At 56.0% G+C, this 13,000-nt stretch overlaps 5 protein-coding genes across 5 annotated transcripts; 2 read left to right on the top strand and 3 right to left on the bottom strand.

The window, feature by feature from the left end:
* Positions 1-1,594: 1,594 nt before the first annotated feature.
* B0T26DRAFT_338165 (uncharacterized protein) lies at positions 1,595-2,511 on the bottom strand. Its single transcript, XM_060434465.1, has one exon. The coding sequence runs from the start codon at positions 2,276-2,278 to the stop codon at positions 1,739-1,741; it is 540 nt and encodes a 179-aa protein (XP_060293789.1). The 5' UTR covers positions 2,279-2,511; the 3' UTR covers positions 1,595-1,738.
* B0T26DRAFT_779636 (uncharacterized protein) lies at positions 2,512-5,048 on the bottom strand (the record flags this gene model as incomplete). The annotated part of the gene is made up of 7 exons (XM_060446671.1): positions 2,512-3,122; positions 3,207-3,484; positions 3,843-3,987; positions 4,072-4,112; positions 4,249-4,445; positions 4,765-4,805; positions 5,007-5,048. 7 exons carry the CDS (start codon positions 5,046-5,048, stop codon positions 2,745-2,747), a joined length of 1,122 nt encoding a protein of 373 aa, XP_060293788.1. The 3' UTR covers positions 2,512-2,744.
* A 2,807-nt stretch (positions 5,049-7,855) lies between these two features.
* Positions 7,856-8,278, top strand: B0T26DRAFT_752697 (uncharacterized protein; the record flags this gene model as incomplete). Its single annotated transcript, XM_060445555.1, has 2 exons — positions 7,856-8,018; positions 8,118-8,278. 2 exons carry the CDS (start codon positions 7,856-7,858, stop codon positions 8,276-8,278), a joined length of 324 nt encoding a protein of 107 aa, XP_060293787.1.
* A 487-nt stretch (positions 8,279-8,765) lies between these two features.
* Positions 8,766-10,799, bottom strand: B0T26DRAFT_338147 (uncharacterized protein). Its single transcript, XM_060434464.1, has one exon. The coding sequence runs from the start codon at positions 10,424-10,426 to the stop codon at positions 8,810-8,812; it is 1,617 nt and encodes a 538-aa protein (XP_060293786.1). The 5' UTR covers positions 10,427-10,799; the 3' UTR covers positions 8,766-8,809.
* Positions 10,800-10,883: 84 nt separating this feature from the next.
* B0T26DRAFT_714389 (major facilitator superfamily domain-containing protein) lies at positions 10,884-12,979 on the top strand. Its single transcript, XM_060442187.1, has 3 exons — positions 10,884-11,564; positions 11,644-11,850; positions 11,918-12,979. The coding sequence occupies exons 1-3, from the start codon at positions 11,134-11,136 to the stop codon at positions 12,855-12,857; spliced, it is 1,578 nt and encodes a 525-aa protein (XP_060293785.1). The 5' UTR covers positions 10,884-11,133; the 3' UTR covers positions 12,858-12,979.
* The last annotated feature ends 21 nt before the right edge of the window (positions 12,980-13,000 follow it).

Below are 13,000 nucleotides of genomic sequence, written 5' to 3'. Positions count from 1 at the left end.
TCGGAAAGGTTCCATCTGCTGGGGCAACAAGAGGAAGATTTACAACATTGGCGACGCAAGGGCCCTGTTGGCAAGCTTCACAATATCGTGAAATTTATCCGGGCATCGCCACAACGCATAGAGGCATTCAGCAAGATACTGAATGGTCGTCCGGCTGAGGAGAGTGATCTTGACGATCTGGAGATCTTCACATCGCCGGAGGCCTCATCCAAGGACCTGAAGCTCGTCCAGAACAACGCCACACGTTGGAATTCGACCCATCTAATGATCCGACGGGCTTGGAGACTCCATGGGCAGATCCAGGCCTATCTAACAGCAGTCGACATCCATCCAGAGGCTCACGGAAATGCGAGGCTTTCAGCAGAGGATCGATTGACCCCTGACGATTGGCGTTTGCTCGGGGAGCTTCAGCAAGTGCTTGAGCCGATCCATTGCTTCACATTACAGGCCGAGGGCAACAACGGAGCCCTCTGGATGGTATTGATGCAAATGGAATGGCTCCTGGATCATTTCGAAATGCTGAAGACTCGGTATGACACAGTCACTGCCGAGATAGTACGGGATTCAGTCGATGCCGGTCACAATATCCCTCTTGACCCAGCTCTGTTCCCAGCTGCCGATTCTCTTGAGCCGAGATATGCCCAACGGCATCGCGATCGGTCAAACCGACGCCGCACCAGGGCTGCTGTTGCTGCCGAAACCGCTGCTGCTGCCGTCCCAACAAGCCGATTCGACGAACATGCTTTGCCCGGGCATGTGAGGGATGACTACATTACCCTCTCTGACCAAGATGCTCGGGTCATGGGCGTTAATCACCAAGCTTACATGCGCATCTCCATCAACAGCGCATGGGTCAAGCTCAACGAGTACTATACGGTTATCGGAGAGTCACCTCTTTTTGCAGCAGCTGTGATATTGAACCCTAGATACGGGCTCAAGTGGCTGCAACGAAAATGGACCCTTGCTGAGCAGCTATTGTGGTTGAGTGATGCCACGGAAGGGCTCACATCGTTCTTGGATCGCGACTATCCAGGCCACGGACACGATGATTTCCGGGCTTCTCCCATGAGGGCATCACAGCGGCATCAGCAACCAAATTCAGATCTGTATCGGGACTGGGCAGATGCAGATGATGATCCCTGTACAGAAACAGCAAACGAGCTTGGGCAGTATCTTGAGATACAGCCTGACAAGAACATCAAGGATCCAATAGATTGGTGGGTGGCTAGGAAACAGAGCTTTCCACGGCTTAGCCGGTTGGCCTTGGATCTTCTAGCTATGCCAGCCATGGCAGATCACTGCGAGCGGCAGTTCAGTCAAGCCAAATTGTCAGTATCTACACAGCGGTGCCGTCTCCAGCCTCAAACGCTTGAGATATTGCAGCTGCTACGAAATTGGGTCAAGCAAGGTGGCATCACGCTAGGAGGCGTTGAATTAGGGAAATCGTGAATTGAGCAGATCTGGGCTTGTTTGGGGAATGAGGGATTGAGGGGCTAGATTGAGGTTGTGTAGGTTTTGATGTAGGGCCAGTATAGCATTTTGCGGGTTTTTGTAGTGTGTGGGTAAAAATGAGGCTGTTCACAACACCAAAAAATTGCGTCGTGATAATTTTTGGGTGGGGTGCCAAGCCTCAGCCACCGATGCCAAGCACTTGATAACCACTTGCAAGTAAGTCAAGTATGGGATGGGTCCTATCAAGCAAGTCAAGTATGGCCCTTCACTTGACTTGCTTGACTTATTAGCTTCGCTGGTTTCGTTCCTCGTCTCCGCCCTCTGGCACGAGGTTCCGTTCCTCGTCTCCGCCCTCTGGCGCGACGTTCCGTTCCTCGTCTCCGCCCTCTGGCGCGACGTTCCGTTCCTCGTCTCCGCCCTCTAGCGCGGCGATACCCGCCTGTACTCTTGGGTGATGCAGGTACGTAGTGCAACAACGCTTGAGGACATCGTGGCTAGGGCCCTCCCAGTCGAATTCAAGTCCAGGCCACAAGTCCTGGATGCCCTTTTCTTTCACCAAAAAGTCCCGCACTGATTCATGAATGAACTGCACGGTCGGCTGCTTGGATTTGGTGATCTCTGCAAGCCCCTTTGAGGAACTCGTGACCAGTTTGACGGCATCCATATGTATGTGGACTGGTAGCTCGGGATCAACTAGACGCTGCTTCAACAAGCCTGCCCATATCGCATGGCGGAACTTTGCTGGACTCAAAGGCCGCTTTGCAAAGAGAATCCAGAGAATGCAGAGCTTCAGCCATTCAGGTCTATCATTATCGTGTGTCAGCATTCTCTTGAAGAGTTCGCTTAATTCGGCCGGAATTTCCGAAAGTTTCTTCCTAAGAGCAAGGCTACCGTGGTTACTCTCCTTGTTCAGGATTTCCACTACTAACACAACCCATATAAAAACCCCAGTAGCTTTGTCTAGGATTTGGGATTGTAATTCTTCAGAATGCGGGCGGTCCGTAATCCTGAGATGACTCTTGACGTACTGTGCCAAGTCTTCTCTGTGTCCTGATTGCTCCTCAAGGGTGAGCAGGAGTCCCCATCGAATATTAATATACGGGTATGGCCGACTTGAGAAACAGATTCGAAACCGAATGCCTTTATCGTAGCATTCTCTGCCAATTCCTCGAAGAAATGGACCATATCCCGGACCCCCTGTTCGTCACATTCGTCGAGGGCGTCGACGAAGCAGGTAAAGGAGCGCGGGCCAAGGGACATGATAGCGCTACTGAGAAGCTCCTTCAGAGCGGTTAGGCCAGGCAATCTTGCTGGTTCTGTGGAACGATGTCCGTGTCGTCCAGGACGGATTGAAGATCCGGGAACTCGTACAGGAGCTGCAGTAACAGAGACCGGTACATCCCGGAGATGGACCTTTCTTTATAGTCGCCTCGTGCATTGAAGAAGAAGGACGCCACGGCTATTTTGGGCTTCTTGGAATATTTCTTTGTTTCCAGGTACACGAACTTCATTGTTGACGTTCCGGCGCCTGGCTTGCCTCGTATCCATAAGAAGCCATGATTCTGCGATTGCTTCCCAGGATCAAGCCAATCCCGGTATTTAGAGTGCTGCAGAAGCCAGCGGCAGGTTTTGGTGTGTGCAGCCCGAATCGTGGTTCTACGGGCATCGATCTACAGGAATTCAAGGCATTTTAGCAAGCGTTGCCGCCGTTCCGAAGTATGATCGTCTGCCCGTATCCCTAGTCAGCATGATACATCAGCCGTTTCTTGGAACAAGCCGCCCGCAACCATCTTGCCCATATCATATTGCATGATCCTCGTACCGACGACGACATCGCCTAGGTACAAGTCGGCCTGGCTAGGGGCTCCGCCGCCGATGCCGACCATCAAGGTAGCGCGGACGTTCGGAAAACTTCGCTTCAGGTTTGTCGCGACGATTGCGGCGTTGTTCGTTCCGTACTGTCCCGGCAAGCACGCCATAACGACGTTGTGCTGGTCGATACGTCCGAGCACGTAGGTATTGTCATCGCCGGCTTGGTTGGGTAGTAGTAGGTGTTCCTCGTCCAGCATGGCACGCGATGCCGCCAATTCCAAGTAAAGTGCACAGATCCAGGCTATTGTATAATCTCCATGCATAAGGGAAGAAGAGTAAGCATCGTGGTTTGGGTAAATGCCGCTGTTGGAGGCGGTGTCGAAGGTTCTCGGCCGCTTCGGAAGGCTCGCCGACGGTTCGTCATCTTGGTACGCTCGTTTCGGATTCATAGGAGGGCTTTTGCATCAACGACAATCGGGGAAGTCGGTCGGAAGCAATCGGGAGCGGCAGAGGCTGGGGCGGAGGAACGTCAGACCTGGTAGCTTGGAGCAAAAGGGGAAACGGTCGCGATGGTGCACCAACCATCTCGTGGGAGGCAGCCGAGTAGGCAGCCGAGTAGGCGTCATGTGTGGCATCAGGCTCTGCTGTCGCTTCCGGGAGCGGGGAATGTCGGAAGAAGTCGCTGACATGCATACGGTGGCGCACATAATAGCCACTTGTGGCCTAGTTCATGTTCACGATTCAAAGAGGGCATCTAGGCTAAGCCCGCCTTCCTTTCTGCTTCCTAATATAAGCACTTTTTTTGACCGCTTTCGACGTGCCGTTGTACGTGACAGGGAAGGGGTGAGCTGGGAAGATATAGCGTTCGTCGGTGTCAGAGAAGGGGAAGTCTATCGTGTTTATTTTGTTCAACGGCCCTAATTTCCAGAGGCAAATAAACGAAGCCAACTGAATAGGGGAAGGAGTCCGGCCACAAACACTTACCTGCCACGTCAAACACGTCAGCCCCTATGTACACCCAGTGTGGCCGCCCGTCGCGGCCGTTTCTCTCCAGAATCTCAGGTAGTGGCCGGGGCAGCAGCAGTTTGCCACGGAAACGGTTCACCCCGATGCTCACGTCTCGCAACGCGCGCGCCGTCTCCAAGTCCTCGACCACCCTCCCGTGGCTGGGAGTCAGAAAACTATTTGTGCAAAGTGACCCAGTGGTCGCCACTAATCCCGAAGACCGTGTCGCTAGTGCTCCCGCTAGTATGTCCGTGTTGCGCTGGGTTCACGCGTACCGTTAAACGACCTTGCGCCGTTCGTCTTGCAAATGAAGAGGAAGTATGAACCCGGCTAGACTTCGGCCTTGTCCTGTAAACTGCAAGACAATCACCTCAGGTGCAGTGTGTGAATCCACTTGTTCAAGTACCTTACTCTGATCCTCTCGCGAACGAGCCTCTTCACCCAGAGCGTTCTGCTCTCACGATTCGCACCACCCACTCGATACCCGGAACTCACTGTATCCCAGCGGTATCGCAGGTCGATTGTGATAATATGCTCTAAAAGCTTCTCACAGCACTCATCCCTTCCCTGCCGTCTTTCCGTGTTGCTTTATCGCATTACCGCCACATTCAATGAAGATTTCTGTCGCTGACAAGATCGTGTAGAGCGCTAATTGATGAATGGTATATATGCCTCTTCACATCTGAACTGACGCTTTAACTTCCATGTTTTGGGTCCACCGAGCTCCAAGATCTTACCTTTGCCAATACTCCACCGCGTTCCCAGTTTACCAAATCCATCGCGCGGCCGAGAAATAGACCTATGAATTTAATCGCGGGCCGTGATCTAGGCCCCGGGTTGGAAACAAAGGATCTAGTCTAGAACCTGCTAGAGCTGGGGACTTGTAATAGGTTCCCACAGCCACGTAAACTGACGCGCAAAGGCTTGTCACAATTCACAGCGATAAAAAAGGGTTCGCTGGCAAAGGCTAGAGTCGCGGACACAAAGCAATACAATCACGCAGAAGGCGAGTTCGCCCGCAGGCCCGGATGAATGACTAACTTTAGCTACAAGCATGTCCCTTTCATTTCCCTGCGTAACGGGCATCTCTATGAGCCTCTCCGGTCTGTTGAACCGCGGAAGCTACAAGGCCTGTTGCCGCCCGGCCTCCCTAGACACGATAGCAGGGAAACGGATCTACATCCTTTTGGCGCATCTGCCGTGTAGTTGACCTTTACGCAGGAGAACGAGTCTAGAAGTGCCTATAAACAAGGTCATGCTGTTATTTATAGGAGATAATAATATGAGATTCATAGCACATACAGAAGTGCATTGAAGAAACAAGCATAAACAAACCATGTTATCATTAAGAATTAAAGGGTTTTAGGGGGTATTCGGCTATACGTGCTGCGCCGTAATATGGTAAGAACTACTTCCTAGGATGTAGAGGACTAGTATGCTATAGGTCTACAATCATTGAGCTCAAATCCATCAGCCTTAGTCGATCGGACGGTCAATATACCGCGCTGTTTCTCTGGCCCTCTTCTTTGTTAGTTCACAATGCCACAACCACTTGATACGCCTCTTCCCACTTCATCCCTCAACCGACCCGTAACGGTGATTTTTCGGATAGAAAAGAGAAAACGGCAGTTACGTGGCGAAGCAAAGCAACCGTTACGGCCAGGGGGCAGGTGTCCCAAAACTAGGCCCAGGATCGTCCTTGTAAGCACACTGGCCCATTTATGGTCACGGCAAGTATAGCCGGGGCAAATTCCTTGGACTCACCTCGGCTCAAGCGGCCCTCAGTGCGGCTTACCTCTTGCTCAGGGTCTGCGACTAATACGGACTCGGCTAGAAAGAAATGTCGGGTGAGACTATATAGGTAGGCTACCGTGAAAAAGATTGCATCCCATCGTAGGATAGTTAAGCCACAACCAGGCTCTCTTCACACTTGGCTCACCCTAGCTCACCCTGCCTCTACTAGCTTTTCATCAACGTAATTTCATATAGCGGGCTGATCTGCGTGACGGTGCCATCCTCGGAACTGCAAGCTTTTAGAAGGTGAACAGTAACTTTCTAATGAATCTTTTTCGAGAGTGCTAGTCTCGCACTTTGCCTAGTTATGTTACGTTTGCTCGAATCTGGCTTGAACAAGGCTCTGCTGTCCCAAATGCGGCTGCAGCATACCTGGAGAGGGATGGTGTGCGCCACAACTAGGCTGCTGGGAATCGGGATGCCCACCATAGTGCTTATGATTGTAGCGCTGTGTCTGAGAAGGAATTAGACACGGATCGAATCTCTAGCAGTATTCTCTCAAGGCTTTCTAGTACGTCACTACGAGCACGCGAGAGTTAGTAGAGCCATGCTAATCTGCTTCTCTGTACATCGAAGGGGTATTCAGCCAAAACACCTCTGGGGCCCTGAGGATTGAGATTTTTCCACTCTTGCTTTTTTTCGTTGCTTGACCTTCTCTTTCTAGGCCTCATTCCCGCACAAACTCGTAGCGAAGAGTGGATTTTCCTTGTCATTCCTTTTGATTATGCTCAAATAGTCACGTACCTGCCTAGTTAACTCCATCAATTAATTACATTTCCATTTTCTCGAGCACATAAACTAGGTACCTTACTGGTCCATTCTTTATTTCATAATTTCACGTTTTCCAAGATTCTTCACTCCTACATCCTTACTACCGGCAGGAGACATCTCTCTCTCCCTCTCTTGCCCACTATATAGTAAATCTTCTCAACTGCGGGTCAAGGCCACCTGCTGTTGTTTGATCTGGAGCTGATGTTAGATGAGGGGTAGCTAAACATGTGGGATCGGGGCCTGAACTCGGGCCGTTTCCTTCCGGACAGACCCAACGGAACAAGCAGCTCACGCCATGCTTCTTCTTCAGCTTGAAGGGTTCAGGCCCAAATCCATTTTTTCCGATTCCATTGAAGACCGGAGAGCGGGGTAAGGTTCTGGGGGCAGCCGGGCCGATCCCGAAGCTGCATCTAGTAGTTGGTTCAAAATAATAGTATAAAGGAAGAACGAACTATTATTTGCCGCAGAGGTGCACGGGAGCCGAGAGTTTCGGAAGGCCCCAAATGGTAGTGAGGGGTGAAGGAAATAGAAGACGGAAAGAATTGAAGAAACTGTTGTAATGCAACCAGGTTTGATTATCCGTGGTTTCTTGACTATCGCTTTTTTCCTATTTTTTAACTTTCCTTTCAGTCGCGACACGGTAGAGTTTTGCAGCTATCACTCATAACCTGCGATCTCACCGAGCCTTTAGTCTCTAACCCCTGAAGACCGGTAGTTACCCCTTATATGAATATCGACGTACTGTTGCGATTCGGCCCGAATGGTCAAAGCTGATGCCTCACAGTAGGCCCGAATGGTCAACGACAGTTTCCTTGAGTCGCTGATCCCTACCGACTTTGGCTAAGGAGTTACACAGATGCAAACAACCAAGTTACTCTATAAGCCCGCCATGCATCGATATCAAGGACTCTTGTATCCGTTGTGCTTGACACTAACTGCGCCTCCTAATTCGTACAACCTACGCATCACGCAAGACATTCGATTTACATCTTGCACCCGCGGCCCACATCAGCTGGTCAGAATGTCTTCCAAGGAGGCAACCCACGCAATCAAGGGCTTGCAAGCCACGCAGGCCCATCCTCCGCTTCGGCTGGAGATAGACGACTGGTACACCACGGCAAGCCCTGATCACCAGCTCCAGGTGACCATGTTTGTCCTCGCTCTCATGAGGTTTCAGGCCATGAGTCCGATCGACTAGTTAGCTTATTTCTAGATTGCGGGTAAGACGATTAATTAGTCTTTAGTCGCGCCTTTCTACAGCTTTGCACTGACCGTCATCGCAGGCATTTACGGCTCTTCATATCTGCCATGGCATAAGATCAACGGAGCTCAAAAGCGCATGGTCGGGTATTGCACTCACGATAGCATCTTGTTCGCTACCTGGCACCGCGTCTATCTTCTCCTGTCCGATGTATCGGTGGCTGTGATGGTTATTGCAGACTAATGCAAGATAGTTCGCTGACCGTGCGTGCTAACAGCAACGCCTCTACCCCCTTCTATGGACCCGTAGTCTAATAGTCAATGAAACGGGCACTTCTTACGTGGTGTTTGCTGTACTGGGACTGGGCATAGAAAAAGGGTAGAGGCGGCAGGGCTAATATGATGTCTCGCTCATGGCCAAAGACCAGACCATTGAAGTCTACAGCGGAGCTTTCGACTTCAAGAATGAAACACGGGTGTCGAACCCAATGTACAGGCCGAGTCCAACGGCGCAAAACTGCATGCTTCAAAACACTTGTATTCTCATGAAAGGGGCATTCCACCTAAATCCATCTCAACTCGCTGCTACATTGGTAATAGACGCCGAGAAACATATGTCGGCGCCCCTTGGTTTAGGAAATCCAACCAGCCAATATCAGCCACGGTTTAATTATGACAAACAGTGACGCAGTGAACTGTACCTGAGTTGATGCGATGCCTATTCGTATCTCATTCCATCCAAATGACCCAGCAACGTCCCAAAATAACGTAGAAATCAAAACAGCGAGAGGTGTCGACTCGGGCTCCGCGTCGGAGAGCGCGTGCGCGAGTGCCGGCTCCGGCTCCTCGTCCGGCCCACCTCGCGATCACTCGTACTCGCCCTTCCACTGCCCCCACCGCTGGCACGCCCCGACCCGGACCTCAACCCCGACCCGGGCCTCGACCCCGACCTCGGCCTCGGCCTCTCCGGCTCGCGCTCAATCAAGTCCCAGAACCGCGGGGCGCGCATCTCAGCCAGCCCATCGCCGTCGGTCCACAGGAACGGCTCGTCGGTCCAGCCAGCATCATGCGGCATCAGCACGACGACGTGCACAAGGTCGCCGTCGTGCGCGTTGGGCCGCGGCGCCCGCGCCAGCTTCACCGTCAGCACTTCCCCATGGCTGTCGGCACCGGCCGCCACCACCTCGGCGCGCCCCGACTGCACGTCCTCGAGGATCGCGCGGCTCGCGTGCAGCAGCGCCACGAACTGCGGGATGGTCGCGCGCACCGCGTCGCCGTCTGCCAGCCGCGTGCGGCTGCGGCTGTGGCTGCGGCTGTGGCTGCTGTTCTGGCTGCGCGGCGACGGCGACAGCGACGGGCGGCGCGCGGGGGGCGACGGCAGCGGCGACGGCGGCGCGAGGACATCGCCACCGTCGCCGCCGCCGGCATTAGCGCTACGATCCCGCTGGCGACGGGGTAGCGTAGCATAGTTGGGTCCCTCGCTGGGGTTCGCGCGCCACTTGAGCCGACCGTCGCGGCCGTCGTCGGCGGGCACGAACACGGCCTTGCGGCGCACGCGCTCGTGCGTGCGCATCTGCACCAGGACCGGCACGGGCACGTCGCGCATGGCGGCGACGGGCCGCACGCCGACGGGCCGCACGCCGACGGGGGCAGCATCGTCACCGTCGTCCTCAAACTGCACCGCGAACAGCGTGATGCTGCCGGCGAGCCCCTCCTCGGCCCACGTCAGCGCGGTGAGGTAGTCGCCCTGTCCGCCGCCGGGGGTGTAGCGCGAGAGGTCGAACAGCTCGTTCTCGAGGCGCTCGAGCTCGCGGCGCGGCAGCGGCGGGTGGGGGAGCGGCTGCGGCAGGTGCAGCGTGCGCTCGGCCTGCATGAAGTCGAGGCGCTGGGCCGTGTGGAAGACGTTGTGCACGGCCTCGGCCAGCCCGCCAAAGCCCTCGACGCTGACGCCGCCCGGCAGCTCGGCCTTGAGCTTGTCCAGCGGCGCGAAGATGCGCTCCAGCCGCGACTTGCGCGGGTTGCTGCGCGGCGGTAGGATCGCTTCGTCGAAGCGCTGCCACTCGAGGAAGTTGGGCGCGGCCGCTGGGGTGCTGGCGGCGGCGGCGGCGGTGGTGATGGTGGTGGTGGTGGTGGTGGTGGTTGCCGCTGGCTCCGGGTTGGCGACGACGAGCGTGTAGGTTGCGCTGGCTGGCGAGTCTTCTGCGTCGTCGGGGCTGCTGCTGCTGCTGCTGCCGATGCGCACGAGCGCGCCCGGCGGGGTGTAGCGTTGGAGCTGCGTCTCGTGGGAGACTGGCACCAGCGCGGGCGACGGCTTCTTGTCGGACCTGCTGAAGGCTGCTGTCCATTTCCGCCTCGGGGCTTCGGCGACGTTGGTTGTGTCCGACGCCATCATGTGTTGATTGCTGGGGACGAAACGAGTTGGAGTGGCAATTGGCGATTCAGGAACAAAAAGCCGAGAGATTCGCGACCCTTATCATCGGAAGTGAGCCACAGTCCTCAGAGCCCAGCGCCTGCGTTGTGCAGTCAGCGGGACGGCCAGCCCGACGGCCGCCTGGCTGAGCCACGGCGCAGCCAAGGTGGTGTGCGAACCACTGAAGAGAGTGTCCCAATCGAGTCACAGCCCAGTCATCTTTGCCGGATTGGTCGACCGACACTGTGTCCGTCATCTCTCACTGAGGCGTCGAGGCGTAACGACGTGGCTTGCCTGTTGGAGCGACGGAAGAGACAAAAAGTATTGGCAGTCTTGAACATGTGTTAATTAGATAGGAAAAGGGGAACTCGGACATCAACCTCCTTCAGAGACGTCTAAAAAAATGAGACTAGCGTCCCTGCGCCCCTAACATATCTGTGCCAAAATCCGCAGCGGATCTGCTAGCAGGTCACGCCCAATCCCGCCCGGCTTCGTGTTTCGTAATTATTGCGTAAGCCTGGCTGCACAGGGCCGAATGCGGCTAGACTGGCACATACGTCGGGGCAGGAGCCAGGGACATGATAAGACGTGCATGAACTCTCGTTTTTGGCTTTTTTTCCATCTTTATTTCACCTGTCCGAGCTTTCTGTTCGGCCCACCTTTTTGATTTGACTTGAATTTACGTGGCCATGGAACGCAGGCGAGACCCACGCATGGAGCTGTCGCCGCTTCTCTCGGACCCGGCCCCCGCCGACGAGGACAGCGATGACCCGACGCCAGCGTCGCCATCCTCCCGCGCCTCGACGGCAGGCTCAGGGCCAGACCCCGGGTGGCGGCGGTTCCGGGCGCAGAAGCCGCGGTCCATCGTAGCACTACTTACGGTGGTGCTGTTCGGGGTGACGCTGAGCGGGTTCCTGGTCGTGGTGCCCGTGTTCCGGCTACTCGAGGACGCCATCTGCCACGCGCACTACGGCGTGCCCCCGGATGCCGACGTCGACGAGGAGCGCTGCAAGGTCGGCCCCGTGCAGATGCAGCTCGCACGCCTCAGCGGCTGGGGCGCACTGCTCAGCGCCGTCGTCGGCTACGCCACGGCCCTGCCCTACGGCATCCTGGCTGACCGGTGTGCTTGCCTGTCCCGTGACTGACGAAGGTCTGGTTGCTGATTATCTGACCCCACCCCCCCCTGTGGTGGTGATTAGAATCGGCCGCAAGCCCACCTTCCTCCTGGCCTACTGCGGCATCATGCTCGCGTTCAGCTGGGCGCCCCTGGTGCTGGCCCTGCGGTGGACCGTCGACCTCTACGTTGTCATTGTCGGCTCGCTGTTCTTCGTCATTGGCGGCGGCGTGCCCATTGCCCTCAACTCGCTCAACTCGATGGCCGCCGACGTCGGCACCGAAGGTGAAAAGTAGGGTCGAGCAATCTCGTCCACCTTGTATCAGGTGATTGAACAACACGCTAACTCCATCGCGCAGAGCAGCAAACTTCCTCTACCTGTCCTTTGGCGGCGTGCTCGGCATACTCGTCGGCCCGCTGCTGGCTGGGGTTCTGATGAGCACGGCGGGCCCGTGGCTGCCCATCCGTCTGGTCATCGTAATCACGCCGCTCGTCTTCGCGCTGATGGCGTTCGTGCCCGAGACGCTGCACCTGCGGCCACGCAGCCGCAGCGACAAGTCGACTCTGCGGCCGCCGTTGGCCGGCGTACGGCGCGAGCTGGCCGTATCCCTCGCCCTCCTCAAGAACCACAACATCGTGCTCGCCCTCGCCACGTTCGCCATCCAGCCCGCCCTGTCCGCGGCCTACTCGTCCATCATGCTCGTCTACGTCGGCCACTACTTCCACTGGACCATGGCCGCGACCACGTACCGGCTGGCGCCAACACTAGGGCTGCTGCACCTGGCCGTCATCGCCGCGCTGCCGCAGCTCGCCACAGCACTGACGCGCCCCGACGGCCGCTTCCGCATGTCCGTCTTCGCCAAAGACCTGCTGCTGACCAGGGTGTCCCTCGCGCTGCTGGCCACCGGCGCGCTTCTCGAGGCCGCCAGCCCCGGCCTGTGGCTGTTCGTCGCCGGGCTGGCCGTGGGCACGCTCGGCTCGGCCGCCACGGCCTTCTGCCGCGCCGTGGCCACCGCCCACGTCGAGCCCCACCAGACCTCGCGCCTGTACGCTCTCGTCACCATGGCCGAGACCGGCGGCGCGGTCCTCGGCGGGCCCGTTCTGGCCAGCGTCATCGCTGTCAGCATTGATGATACGCCCGGCCGCCACCCGCACTGGTGGCGCGGCCTGCCGTGGTTCTACGTCGCGTTCTTGGTGCTGGCCGCGCTGGCTGCGGTCATGTTTGTTAGGCCGCCGCCGAAAGGGGCTTGTGCTTGCGGGGACGACGGCGGTGGGGATGAGTCTGGTGAGGGGGTTTGAATTGTTTGGGAGGCGTGTGCATGTGTCTGAAGACGGATTGGTGTATGAAATGAAGACGAATTGGTGTATGAAATGAAGACGGATTGGTGCATGAAATGAAGACGGATTGGTGCATGAGATGATGAATGTGGATAGACTAGATA

The sequence above is a fragment of the Lasiosphaeria miniovina genome (genome assembly GCF_030549165.1).
Source record: "Lasiosphaeria miniovina strain SMH2392-1A chromosome Unknown B0T26scaffold_5, whole genome shotgun sequence".
NCBI lineage: Eukaryota > Fungi > Ascomycota > Sordariomycetes > Sordariales > Lasiosphaeriaceae > Lasiosphaeria > Lasiosphaeria miniovina.
The sequence above is the reverse complement of the archived record's forward strand: the minus strand, read 5'-3'. Positions and strand labels throughout refer to the sequence as shown.

Excerpts from the sequence above, each read along its gene's own strand:
- B0T26DRAFT_338147 (XM_060434464.1), bottom strand. The coding sequence starts at position 10,426 with ATGATGGCGTCGGACACAACCAACGTCGCCGAAGCCCCGAGGCGGAAA.
- B0T26DRAFT_714389 (XM_060442187.1), top strand. The coding sequence starts at position 11,134 with ATGGAACGCAGGCGAGACCCACGCATGGAGCTGTCGCCGCTTCTCTCG. Across the intron at positions 11,565-11,643 it reads TACGGCATCCTGGCTGACCG|AATCGGCCGCAAGCCCACCT; the intron begins GTGTGCTTGCCT and ends GGTGGTGATTAG. Across the intron at positions 11,851-11,917 it reads GTCGGCACCGAAGGTGAAAA|AGCAGCAAACTTCCTCTACC; the intron begins GTAGGGTCGAGC and ends TCCATCGCGCAG.
- B0T26DRAFT_338165 (XM_060434465.1), bottom strand. The coding sequence starts at position 2,278 with ATGCTGACACACGATAATGATAGACCTGAATGGCTGAAGCTCTGCATT.